Genomic DNA, 14245 nt, shown 5'->3' on the forward strand with positions numbered 1-14245 from the left:
CTGTATTATCTTTATTGGGTTTTGTGCAAGAGTTGTACTGCATCAGAATACAGGTGAAACTCAAAAAATTAGAATATCATGCAAAAGTTCATTTATTTCAGTAATGCAACTTAAAAGGTGAAACTAATATATGAGATAGACTCATTACATGCAAAGCAAGATAGTTCAAGCCGTGTTTTGTCATAATTGTGATGATTATGGCTTACAGCTCATGAAAACCCCAAATCCACAATCTCAGAAAATCAGAATATTACATGCAATCAATAAAACAAGGATTGTACATAGAACAATATCGGACCTCTGAAAAGTATAAGCATGCACATGTATACTCAGTACTTGGTTTGGGCCCCTTTTGCATCAATTACTGCCTCAATGCGGCATGGCATGGAAGCTATCAGCCTGTGGCACTGCTGAGGTGTTATGGAAGACCAGGATGCTTCAATAGCAGCCTTCAGCTCTTCTGCATTGTTCGGTCTCATGTCTCTCATCTTTCTCTTGGCGATGCCCCATAGATTCTCTATGGGGTTCAGGTCAGGCGAGTTTGCTGGCCAATCAAGCACAGTAATCCCACGGTCATTGAACCAGGGTTTGGTGCTTTTGGCAGTGTGGGCAGGTGCCACGTCCTGCTGGAAAATGAAGTCAGCATCCCCATAAAGCTTGTCTGCAGAAGGAAGCATGAAGTGCTTCAAAATCTCCTTGTTAGACGGCTGCATTGACCCTGGACTTAATGAAGCACAGTGGACCAAGACCAGCAGATGACATGGCTCCCCAAATCAACACAGACTGTGGAAACTTCACACTGGACTTCAAGAATCTTGCAGTGTGTGCCTCTCCATTCTTCCTCCATACTCTGGGTCCTTGGTTTCCAAATGAGATGCAAAAGTTGCTCTCATCAGAAAAGAGGACTTTGGACCACTGAGCAACAGACCAGGTCTGTTTTTCTTCAGCCCAGGTAAGACGCTTCTGACGTTTGTTGTTCAGGAGCGGCTTGACAAGAGGAATACGACATTTGAAGCCCATGTCCAGGATCCGTCTGTGTGTGGTGGCCCTTGATGCCCTGACTCCAGCCTCAGTCCACTCCTTGTGAAAGTCCCCAACACTTTTGAATGGCCTTTTCCTGACAATCCACTCCAGGCTGCGGTCATCCCTGCTGCTTGTGCACCTTTTTCTTCCACACTTTTCCCTTCCACATAACTTTCTATTAATGTGCTTTGATTCAGCACTTTGGGAACATCCAACTTCTTTTGCAATTACCTTTTGAGGCTTTCCCTCCTTATGGAGGGTGTCAATGATGGTTTTCTGCACAACTGTCAGGTCAGCAGTCTTTCCCATGATTGTGATTCCTACTGAGCCAGACTGAGAGACCATTTAAAGGCTCAGGAACCCTTTGCAGGTGTTATGGCTTAATTAGCTGATTAGAGTGGGGCACTTTGAGCCTAGAATATTGCACCTTTTCACAATATTCTAATTTTCTGAGATTGTGGATTTGGGGTTTTCATGAGCTGTAAGCCATAATCATCACAATTATGACAAATCATGGCTTGAACTATCTTGCTTTGCATGTAATGAGTCTATCTCATATTAGTTTCACCTTTTAAATTGCATTATTGAAATAAATGAACTTTTACACAATATTCTAATTTTTTGAGTTTCACCTGTATGCCTGCAAAAATGGTTGATAATCTTTCCTGCAAAATATGTAACAATTTAAATGCAGCCTTGGCTTATGTAACTTTTATAATTCTTTCAAGATACTAGTATGGAGGAGTAGGGTTGGGGTGTTTTGGTTTTTTTTAAGACTTGGAATAGCAGAGCAAGGAAATGTGCATAGAGAAATAATGTGATAGTAAGAGATAGCTTGATAGAACCTGTAATTAAAACATAGTTTAATTACAGATAGGAAATGAGTCTGCATGAAGTAGCAGTAAACTTTTGTCAGTGGAAAACCTAAGCTACTGAGTTCCCAGCACGGTAGATTCTTTTAATTAAAAGAAAATAGTGTGTTGCAAAATATTATTAGTTTTGATTTTACTTTATTTCCAGTAATGTCTCTATACTTCTCATAATCCTCAGGAACATATATGGAAGGTGGCTGCAATGAGAGGCTTGGTTTGAAGTATATATGTGTGTGTGTATATGTATGTATGTATGTATGTATGTATGTATGTATGTATGTATGTATGTATGTATATATATATATATATATATATATATATATATATATATATATATATATATATATATATATATATATATATATATATATATATGGAAAAAAAGAAAAAATATGGAGGGTTAGTGTGGTAAGAAGTAACAATATCAGTTTTCTTTGTGGCATTTTCGGACTGCTTATTCAAACCAAGGTTGTCATTTTGTGAGGCATAAGGATCACTGTTACAACTATTTTTGACAGATAATGGGCTGAATATGCTGCTAAGAAAAAAAATGAAAAGACTCAGGTCAGCTGTTTCCCTAGACGTTTCTCATAAATACCATGAGCTGGACTTGTGCGTCAATTCAGAAGTTTGAGTTTCTTCAGTTAACCTTCCTCTGTTGCAGCCACCCAGTCTTTAATTATACCCTCTTCCCTTTACTTTCCTTGTAAAGGCCACCAAGCCCAGTGCTGAAAGAGACTAATCGTGATGAGCAACCTCTGGAAATGGGCAAACGTAAGTGCCATTCTCGAAGCTCAAGCAGTTCAAGCAGCAGCTCTTCCTCTTCCTCATCTTCCTCATCCTCATCTTCCTCATCTTCGTCCTCCTCAACGCCACTGCTTAAAACAGGACTCCAGGCAGTGATGAAGGGTCCCCCAAAGAAGAAACCATCTCCAGAGAAGAGAAAGTAAGTATTCGGCTAATGAAGAGGTATACTTTGCACCTGAGAATCAGTGTTCTTTTATTGGCAATGTTGTTGAAGTGTGGAGGCGAACCAGCTCTTCTTCCTTCCTTCCTTCCTTCCTTCCTTCCTTCCTTCCTTCCTTCCTTCCTTCCTTCCTTCCCTCCCTCCCTCCCTCCCTCCCTCCCTAAGAGAATTACCTTGTCCTGTTTGCTGAATGTTTAGAATGGCTTCTGGCATCACATGCCTAGTGCAAATGTCATGAGATCTTGGGGAAATAGTCCAAAAAGACTGCCAGATGCTAAAAGAGCTCTGGAAGATTTGTGGCACTAGCTTTTTGGGGTAGAGGGACAGGTGTATCAGTTACAATAGGACTACACATGGTAGGCTATACCTAAAAGTACTTTAAAAATATTGCAAAATACTACAGGTAAAATAAATGCTAAGAATGTTGCAACTTATAAAGTGATGGTATTTCATTACAGTATCTTGTTTTGCCAGGTTCTCTCATGGACACAGATGGTAAATTCTGGCTACTATATTTGATGGTCTTCTTCTTTTTTTTTAATATTTTATTGTTTTAATTAAAAAAAAACACACAAAAACATTCTTCATTACATCTTCCAGAAAGCATGTCGATTGGTTACAAATTAATTTAATGCGTTACTACAATCATTCTTTATATTTCATTCATATTGAATTGTACATTTTAAATCAAAAATCTTTATGCCATCAATATACCATCATTCTTATTTAACTATATTTGTTTAAACGTGCTTTTGTCTAGAATCATTTATATATTATAATAAATCTAGACAAAAATTTATTACTAGAATTTATAAGTACCCAGGAGAGATTACATCTTTATAACAAAATCTAAACAAAAAAATATATTAATAAAATTAGTAAATCTTTTCCCCAGGTCCCATATTATAGTTTATATCCAAATTGTTTTTACCAGTTAGAGTTATTATTTCATTATTATTGTCATGATGGGTTATCTGTTAACGAATAAACATTTTAAAAACAAAAACATTCTATAAGCATCTACAACGTTCTACTTATTAATCACCAAAAATTAACAAAATTTTTATTTTTATTATTTTTTTCCCCATTCAATTATGTTTTATTTGGGTTTCACCATTCTTAACTTTCTTATTTTACCCATAACTATTATTTTTAAGTTTTGTTACATTCCTTCATTGATTCTTGTTTCTTTCCTCCATCCACCTATACCATTTATCCCATATCTGGTAGAATTCTGATTCTTCTTTTCCCTGAATTTCTTTAGTTAGTTTGTCCATTTCAGCACAGTCCATAACCTTTCTTATTATTTCATCTTCACTTGGAGTTAGTTTGTTTTTCCATTTCTGGGCATAGGCAATCCTTGCCGCTGTTGTTATATGTAGTATTAAATAGTGGATTTCTTTTTTGTATTGCGCAGACATTATTCCTAATAAAAAGATTTCCAGTTTCCATTCTATTTTAACTCCCGTTATTGCCTCCAGCCAATTTTTGATCTTTTTCCAAAACTTTTTAGCCTCCTCACAGGTCCACCATAAATGGTAATACGTTCCGTGTATCGATTCGCATTTCCAACATTTTGGGGAGGTATTTGATGATATTTTAGCTAACCTTGTTGGTGCCAGGTGCCATCTATAAAACATTTTGTACTGGTTTTCCTTGTATGCAACTGAGAGTGTCATTTTTAAGTTTGTTCCCCAAAATTTTTCCCATTTGTCTAATTCAATATTATATCCAAAGTTCTGCGCCCATTTAATCATTTGTTCTTTCACAATTTCCTCTTCCATTTTATACTTCAGGAGAAATTTATATATTCTCCCTATCATTTTTCTATCTGGGCTTTGAATGATTTTATCCAATTCGTGTGGTTCTGTTTCAATGTTATATAATTTGTTATCTTTATTGTATTTAGTTTTGATTTGAAGGTAAGTTAGCCAGTCAACTTTCATGTTCTGTTCTGCCAATTCTTCAATTGTTTTTAAGTTTCCCTGTCTATCAATTAAGTCTCTATATCTTAGCATTTTGTTCCAATCTATAAAATTTGGATGAGCCGTCCTTTCTGTCGGTGATAGCCAATTCGGAATTTTCACATAGTAGGTTTTTTTTATTTTGAGCCATTTTTGCAATAACGCTCTTCTAATTAAATGATTTTGAAAGTATTTGTGCGTTTTATTTTTGTCATCCCATAGGAATGTGTGCCAGCCTGCTTGCAAATCATGGCCTTCCAAAGTCAAAATTCTTTTATTCTTTAGCTCTATCCAATCCTTCACCCATGTTATAGATCCCAATTTGGTAATGCTAAACCTCCCCTCTCCTTGTTGTCTTGCATTGACTTTAGTTTAATCCTCGCTTTTCGTCCCTGCCAAATAAACCTAGCAGTTATTTTGTTTAATTCTTGAAAGAATTTTTTACCCGGATTAATAGGTGCGGCTTGCAACAGGAATAAGATTCTTGGTAGAATATTCATTTTAATTGTCGCTATACGTCCCATGAGTGATAGTTGAATATTTTTCCAAATTTTCTAACTCTTTATTTGTATCACTAATTATTATAGTTATCATCTTTAATTGTGGAACATTTTGCCGATACCCAGATCCCCAAGTATTTCACTTTCTTAGTTATTTGCATTCTGGTTGTTACTTCCAGTTCCTCTTCTTGCTTTTTTGTCATGTTCTTGGTTATCATTTTTGTTTTGTTTTTATTGATCTTTAATCCTGCCACTTCGCCATATTCTTCTAATTTTTGAATTAATTTCCGACTGGATTTTAATGGGTCCTCTAGTACAAATACTAGGTCATGGGCATAGGCTTGGGCCTTATATTCTTCATTTTTGAGTCTTAAACCTTTTATTCCCTGGTCCTTCCAAATTTCATTTAATAAAATTTCCAAAGTCAATATAAACAGCAAAGGAGAGAGGGGGCATCCCTGTCTGACTCCTTTTTTTATTTCGATCTTCTCTGTTAGTTCTCCATTCATCAGAACTTTGGCTGTCTGATTGTTATAAAATCCTATCATTTTTATAAATTTTTCACCGAATTTCATCTCATCCAATATTGTTATTATAAATTTCCAGATTACGTTGTCAAATGCTTTTTGTGCATCAAGGAAAACCAGTACCATTTGTTTTTCTGGATGCGCCTCATAGTACTCTATTATATCTAGGATGATTCTCGTATTATTTCTAATGTGTCTGTGGGGTAAAAATCCATTTTGGTCTGGATGTATTCGTTCATTTAAAACCTGTTTGATTCTTCCTGCCATAATTGCTGCAAATATTTTATAATCGGAGTTTAGTAATGAAATTGGCCTGTAGTTTTGAATTTCTTGTAGGCTGGTTTCTTCTTTTGGGATTAGCGATATTATTGCTTCTATCCATGATTCCGGTATCTTGGCTTTTCCTAAAACTTCATTAAATATTTCCACCCCTAACTCTTCCAATATTATTTTATTATACAATACAATACAATACAATACAATAGTAGAGTTGGAAGGGACCTTGGAGGTCTTCTTGTCCAACCCCCTGCCTAGGCAGGAAACCCTATACCGTTTCAGACAAATAGCTATCCAACATCTTCTTAAAGACTTCCAGTGTTGGGGCATTCACAACTTCTGGAGGCAAGCTGTTCCACTGATTAATTGTTCTCACTGTCAGGAAATTTCTCCTCAGTTCTAAGTTGCTTCTCTCCTTGATTAGTTTCCACCCATTGCTTCTTGTTCTACCCTCAAGTGCTTTGGAGAATAGTTTGACTCCCTCTTTGTGGCAACCTCTGAGATATTGGAACAATGCTATCATGTCTCCCCTAGTCCTTCTTTCTCTTAAGCTAAACATATCCAGTTCCTGCAACCGTTCTTCATATGTTTTAGTCTCCAGTCCCCTAATCATCTTTGTTGCTCTTCTCTGCACTCTTTCTAGAGTCTCCACATCTTTTTTACATCGTGGCGACCAGAACTGAATGCAGTATTCCAAGTGTGGCCTTACCAAGGCATTATAAAGTGGTATTAACACTTCACGTGATCTTGATTCTATCCCTCTGTTGATGCAGCCTAGAACTGTGTTGGCTTTTTTGGCAGCTGCTGCACACTGCTGGCTCATATTTAAATGGTTGTCCACTAGGACTCCAAGATCCCTTTCACAGTTACTACTATTGAGCAAGGTATCACCTATACTGTACCTGTGCATTCCATTTTTGTTGCCTAAATGTAGAACCTTACTCTTTTCACCATTGAATTCCATTTTATTAGATAGTGCCCAATGTTCAAGTTTGTCAAGATCCTTCTATATCTTAAGCCTATCTTCTGGAGTGTTGGCTATTCCTGCCAGCTTGGTATCATCTGCAAATTTGATGAGTTCCCCATTTATTCCCTCATCCAAATCATTGATGAAGATGTTGAAGAGTACTGGGCCTAAAACAGAGCCTTGGGGTACTCCACTGCATACTTCCCTCCATGTAGATACAGTTCCATTGAGAACTACACATTGAGTGCGGTTGGTCAGCCAGTTACGAATCCATCTGGTGGTGATGCTGTCTAACCCACATTCTTCTACTTTATCTAGTAGTAGGTTATGGTCTACCTTATCAAAAGCCTTACTGAAGTCCAAGTAAACTATATCGATGGTATTCCTCTGGTCCACTAATTTTGTCATATTATCAAAGAATGCAATAAGATTAGTCTGGCATGATCTGTTTTTGACAAATCCATGTTGGCTTTTGGCTATTACTTTGTTTGCTTCTAGGTGTTCGCAAATTCGTTGCTTGATTATTTTTTCCAGAATCTTTCCTGGTATTGAGGTTAGGCTGATAGGTCTGTAGTTTCCTGGATCTATTTTTTTCCCTTTTTTGAAGATGGGAACCACATCAGCTCTTTTCCAGTCCTCTGGTAGTTCCCCGGTGTTCCAGGATCTCTGAAAGATATAATTCAGTGGTTCTGAGATCTCGTCTGCTAGTTCCTTCAGAACCCTGGGGTGTAATCCATCCGGTCCTGGTGATTTGAACTCGTCTAGGGTAGACAGGTGCTCACTTACCATTTTCTTCCCTATTTCAATTTGTGTTCCTAATCTGATTTTTGTGGTGCTGCTTTTGATAGGTTGGACTGTTTTATCCCTTTGTGTAAAGACAGATGCAAAACATGAGTTAAATAGTTCTGCTTTCTCCCTGTTGCTTGTCACCTTCTTGCCACTTTCTCCTAGCAATGGACCAATTCTTTCCTTAACTTTTTTCTTGTTTTTAACATGTTGGAAGAAGCTTTTTTTTGTTATTTTGTACTTTTGTGGCAAGCCTTTCTTCATTGTGAGCCTTAGCTTTCCTTACTTCATCTTTACAGGCTCGGGCTATTTGCTGATATTCTGCCTATAACTCCTTCCACTTTTTATACTTAACTTTTTTGTCTTTCAGTTTGTCAGATAGTTCTTTATGCAGCCATGCTGGTTTCTTTTGGGAGCTGTTATTTTTCTTCTTCATTGGTATTGTGCTAGACTGGGCTTTTGTAATCTCATTTTTCAAAATTTCCCAAGGTTCTTGAGTTGTTTTCCCCTTGAGGATTCTCATCCATGGAATTTTTCCCAAGCTCTCTCTAAGTTTATTGAAATTAGCTTTCTTAAAGTCCAAGACTCTAGTTTGACTTTGTTCTACTACTTGTGTTTGCATAATGTTGAATTCCAATATTGCATGGTCACTTGCCCCCAGGGTTCCTATGGCTTCAACACCTTCTATCATTTCCTCTCTGTTAGTGAGAATTAAGTCCAATATGGCTGATCCCCTTGTTCCCTTCTCTACTTTTTGGAAAACAAAGTTGTCTGCTAGGTTTGTTAGGAACCTGTTGGATCTTCCACTTGGTGCAGAGTTTGTTTCCCAGTTGATGTCAGGGTAATTAAAATCTCCCATTACTATTGTGGTGTGCTTCCTACATACCTTAGTTAGCTGACTAGCAAAAAGTTCATCTACTTCCTCTGCTTGGTTGGGTGGCCTGTAGTATAGACCTATGGCAATGTCATTTCCCCCACAACCTTTAATATTGACCCAAATTATATTTGTATAGCTCCACCGGTTTTCCATCTGGTCCTGGTGTTTTATTATTTTTCTGGTTTTTCAAGACTAGTTCCACTTCGGCTAACGTTATTGGCCTGTTTATCGCCTCCCTTTGCTCTTTTGAGATTGGTGTTATCTTTGCTGTGTTTAAATAATGCTTTATTTTGTTTTCCTCCATACTATCTTGTGCGTATAGTTTTGTGAAGTATTTATGAATAATTTTCTTCTTTTCTTCTGCTTTGTATTGAATGCTTCTAGTTTGTATCTGACTTTTCCCTCTCGCGCCCTCCTTTTCTGCTCTCTCTCTTTCTTGCCTCTGTTCTTCTTTCCTGTTTCTTTCTTTGTCTTCTGATGTTTCTTCCTCTTGGCCTCGACTTCCACTTTCTAGGTCCTCTTTACTTCCTTGTTCTTCTTCCCCTGTGCAATATTTCTCATAGAATTCCTGCGCTTCTTCTATATTCTCTATCTCATACCTTTTTCCTTGCCAAGACACCAGTACCCCTTCTGGTATCAACCATCTGTACATTATTCTGTTTTTATTTAACTGGTTTGTTAAAAATTGGTATTGTCTACATCGTTCACGAATTCTCCGTGGAATCTGTTTAAGCGTGATCAACTCTTTTCCCTGATATGTAATCGTCCCTTCTCTGGTTTTTTTGTATACTTCATCTCTGGTTGGTTTTTTGGCAAATCTTACATGCACTTTTCTCGGGAGCCTGTGTCTTCTGGCGTAATTAGTATGCACTCGGTAAGCTTCATCAATATCCCCTCTCAACTCTTGTTCTTTTCTCTGTAAAATTTCAGTGAAGATTTCATTCATTTTTCCTTTCAGGTCTTCCTCCTTCTCTTCCGGTATGTTTTGGAATCTTAAATAGAATGCAGCTCTTTCATTTTCAAGTCAAATTATTGATAACTCTAGTTCTTTATTCACTTGTCTATATTCTAGCTCCATTTTTTCCATCTTCTGATCTGTTTGTTCTATTTTTGTTTCGATGTTCTGGATTTTCTGTTCATTGATTGCTAAGGCATTCTGTATCTTTTCAATTTTGTCATCCACGGTTTTAATATTTCCTTTCAGTTCTCCAATTTCATTTTTCATTTCTTCATGATTCCTCCTTGTCTCTTCATGATTTGTAGCTGTCACTTCTTGGTTTTTCATAAGTGTCTCTTGTATCATTTGAAGCATTAATTGCATACTTTGCATTGTTGGTGCTGGTCCTGTTGTTTCTGCCATCTTTCCGCCTTTCTCCAGTCCCAATGCGCTCTCAATTGATCTTTGATTTGAGGAGGGGGGTGTTGCCGAAGTCATATTAGGTGTGGTTTTTTTAATTAACTTTCCTGAAGTTGCCATTCTTATCCCCCTCTTTATCCTTGTCCACAATTGCATATAAGTTCTACTTTACTTCTACTTTATCAGCAATATCAATGTTATCAATCTTATCAATAATTATATATCTCAGTATTTAGTAATAATTAACCTTCCTTAATATCACGTTTCAATATCTACACATTCTTATGTATTATTCCATTCTATTTTGATCCTTAATTATCATATATCTTAGAATTATATATCACACAGTTATCTTATACAAATAGATGTCTCTCAATTGTATCAATTATAAGGGTAATAAGTAATAAGTTTCTCTCTATACATATATATCAGCTTATGTCACCGGTTTCTTCAGACCGCAGGGTTCAAATTTTGATCCACTAGGTGTCACCCTCTGTTCAGTATCACTGTTAGTGTCAATCAGTTAATGCAACAAGTCCAGCGACAAAGCAAAATAGGGGTAAGTGTGTGGGTAATGCCCTCTAATCGTTCCAAAAGAGCAAGAAGAAAAAAGTCAACAAGTCAACAACCAACCTGAATGTTGAACAATCCTTCTGTACTTTACACGTCTTCTCAACAGTTACTATGTCCTACTCCTGTTATCCGTGCCGGGTTTTTGTTCTCCCTCTGGCCAATTTAGTTCAAGTTATTTACGCTGTCAATTCAAGGTCAGTAATTCTGCTCTCACAGCTTTTCGGCAAAAGTCTGAAAAATCTCCTTCTCAGAGCCTCCTTCTTTCCAGCTCGCCCTTTCTGCCAGTTACGCGTTGTTTGAGTTGTCAATAATAGTAACAGATATCTCAATTTCAACTGCTTTCTCTCTTTGCTTCCTTCTTATGCGGTCGCCATTGCTCCGGTCCTGACAAAGTGGCAGGATGATTCCTCGTACGTTTAGTGGGTTTCTCCTGCCGCTGGGAGGATTTGCCTTATCACCCCAGCGTCTTCAGAGTTTCCCCCTTAATCTGTTGGTCCCTCCAGGATCCACAGCACTCAAAAATGAGCCCAAACGAAGAAGTTAGAGTTAGAGGTCAGGAGAGCTCCCGTTCCTCAACTCCAAGCACGCTGACATCACCACAGGAAGTCTGATGGTCTTCTTTCTTTTAGAGCAGTGTTTCTCCTATTTACAATATTTTAAGTTTTTTTAAAATATGAAATACAAATAAAAGACAGTGGAAAAGGGGAGGTAAGGAAAAGGAATGGAAGAAACAAAAAGCAGTGACTTCCAGCTTCTTTTGTTGCAGTGAGATACATAATACAGTTACAGTATCATCTTTTTACTTATCTAAAACAGTAAATACCAGCTGTTTCTATAATCATGATCTGCTTAATCATCAAAACCTAAAATGAAATTTTTATTTTTTTTCTCTCGAGTAGAAAGTCCAAAAAATGTTTCCAGGTGGACATGAACTATTTACATTATTTCCCCTAATTAATGCAGTTAAATTTGCTATGTCTGCCAATTCCTTCATCTTTGCCTTCATCATGGTGGGGCAGTGGTTAGAGTGCAGTACTGCAGGACACTTCTGCCAGCTGCCTGCAATTTGGCAGTTCAAATCTCAGCAGGCTCAAGGTTGACTCAGCCTTCTAGCCTTCCGAGGTGGGTAAAATGAGGACCCCGATTGTTGGGTGCAATATGCTGACTCTGTAAACCACTTAGAGAGGGCTGTAAAGTGGTATATAAGTCTAAGTGCTATTACTATCTTTTCAATTCATTCCTCATTTCAGTGCCTCTTTCCATTTTTGACCATTTTTTTTTTACCATTGGCTCTTTCTATTGCTAGGTCACACAGCCCTAGAAAACCAATTGATTCATTGAGAGATTCCCACTCTCTGAGCTACTCTCCAGTAGACTGGCATCAGATTTCCCCTCCTGCCCAACTACCCTCTACTCCAAGGGATCGGCGAAGGTAGGTCACTTGTCTGAGAAGTTGTTTAGGGATTATTTCCACAATGCATTTAACATTGAATCCAAGTCAGTTTCATACCCCCATTCTCTATCCAGAGACAGGTCTAGGGATAGGTCCTTGCAGAGAAACAGACAAAGCATCAGCAGGTCTCCAGGACGAAAATACCGACGCAAATCTCTCAGTCCCCGAGCTCCTTGTCGCAGAACTTCAAGGTAATGAGCATGACTTTCTAGTTTTAGAAATGCCTAACAATTACTAAAGGTCCTATTAAATGTAATGATTCGACTGACTTGCCTGTACTTATTATAGTTTTGTTATTTGTGAAACTGTGTTCCTACTCATTTCCTAAAGGTATGGTGACATTGTGCTAGTGTCTAATCCTAAAATCTCCACCTTGAAGTCTGTGAATTCTTCTCATTTACATCTAGATATAAATAAATGGCTTACTTCAAATAAATTGCCAAAGTACCAATATATTTATTTCTATGAGTGTGACTGAGCATTATTTGTTTAGTGGGCCTATCTATCTGAAAAAGACAAAGCTAAGCTGAGATAATGATATAGAACAAGGGTGTCGAACTCGATTTCATTGAGGGCCACATCAGGGTTTTGTTTAACTTCAGAGGGCTGGGGGGTGGGGCATGGCTGGGGTGGCATGGCCATGGTGGGTGTTTGACTCAGGGTCAAGATGCATTTTTTCCCCTTTGCATTCAAAACAGCTATTCCAGACAAAGGGAGATTTACTTTCTGGCACAAATAGTCCCAATTCCATAATGTAGAGATTAAAGACATGTAAAGCCCCCAGCTGCTATGGGGCTTGACTCTTTTGTATAGGAGCAGAGCATAAATGAACTGACAACTTCTCCAGATGTCTCTAAAAACTGTCTGTCCAACAGTCTATCAAAATCTTCGTTACTACCTCTGACATAGCCCTAGAGGAGGACTTAATATTAGTAATAATTTACAAAATTGATATACCTCTCAATGACCCTGGGTGTCTCACAACAATAAAAAAAATTACAATTAAATCAATCACAGGTAAAAGATTAAGATAAAAGATGACAAACTCAGTGATAAGAGGGGGCTCACTCACTCTCATCAAAGACCTGGGTAAAGAGTCAGGTGTGAACAACAGCCATCCAGATCTTGGAGGGCACCTAGTTCTAGTTGGTAGATGCTGCTAAAGAGAAGGTGAAGAAGGTGCTGCCTCCTGCAGCACTCTGCCAGCCAAAACAGGCCGTGTGGTGCCTCTGCCTCCTGCCCACGGGGCCAACATGTGAGCGACCCCCTCCCCCAGGCCCATTTTGGCCAGCAGAGGCACGCAGGCCAGTCCTTTGATATTTCCAGGCCGGTCCTTTGATATTTCCACTATGCTTCTTACAGTGACGTGCGGTGAGGTTTATGACTGGTGAGGCACTGACACAGTGCTGAGTTTCAAATATTTTTAGACTTGTGGACTTCAACTCCCAGAATTCCACAGCCAGGCATGCTCAGTTCCAATTTAAAGCGACAGCATTTGTTTTTCTCCTTTGCTCCTTCTTTCTTTTTCTTCTCCTTCCCCTCCTTCCTCCCTCTCTCCCTTCCTCCCCCTCTCTCAAACACACACACACACACACACACACACAAGTTGGATTGGACTATCTCTCCTACCCCTTCCCTCTCTCACTCACTCTCAAACAAACCCCCCCACTTACAAAAGTTGGATTGGATATCTTTTCCAGTGGCTTGAAAGCAGCTCCTCTGCCATCTCCCCCCCCCCCCATTCCCCTGCTGCCTTTCCCAAACACCTCCACCATTGCAAATGCACCCTGCTGTCTGGGTGGGAAATGCCTGGAACACAATAAAGCCCACCCACCACCTCCTGCTGGCAGGCTGGGGTGAGAGGAGAGGCAGAGAAGCCGGAGGGGAGCCTTCCAAAAGCCTTCCAAAAGAAAGAGGCTGGGGGGAAGTGTGTGTACTACAGCATGGCTCTTTGCCTGGCTTCCTGCCTCCTCCTGTGGTCTCCTCAGTGCTCGCTTGTGCTCTCCCTCCCCAAGTGTAGTTTGATTGCAGGTGGAGCCACGTTGCCTTTTCAAACTTGTAATCAGTGAAGCTGGGCTAGATTTTTATATAGTTTTATCCAGC

General features: G+C 38.7%; 1 protein-coding gene across 11 annotated transcripts in view; it reads left to right on the forward strand.

Moving 5' to 3' along the window:
* The window catches only part of LOC309400672 (uncharacterized protein), a gene marked incomplete at its 3' end in the record, with an annotated part of 60887 nt that overhangs the window by 14590 nt on the left and 32052 nt on the right, over nt 1-14245 (forward strand). For 9 of the 11 annotated variants that reach the window (XR_014176690.1, XM_081969259.1, XM_081969262.1 and 6 more), the window contains 3 exons: nt 2608-2841; nt 11996-12121; nt 12217-12333. Coding sequence is in view for 10 of the 11 variants with exons in the window: in XM_081969259.1 (XP_081825385.1) it covers nt 2608-2841; nt 11996-12121; nt 12217-12333 (477 nt within the window). Of the gene's footprint in view, nt 1-2607; nt 2842-11995; nt 12122-12216; nt 12338-14245 lie in introns of those variants that run through there. The other 2 variants (XM_081969264.1, XM_081969256.1) reach the window with 2 other exon arrangements.

This window comes from Natrix helvetica (assembly GCF_964273705.1).
Source record: "Natrix helvetica genome assembly, chromosome: W".
In the NCBI taxonomy this organism is placed as follows: Eukaryota; Metazoa; Chordata; class Lepidosauria; order Squamata; family Natricidae; genus Natrix; species Natrix helvetica.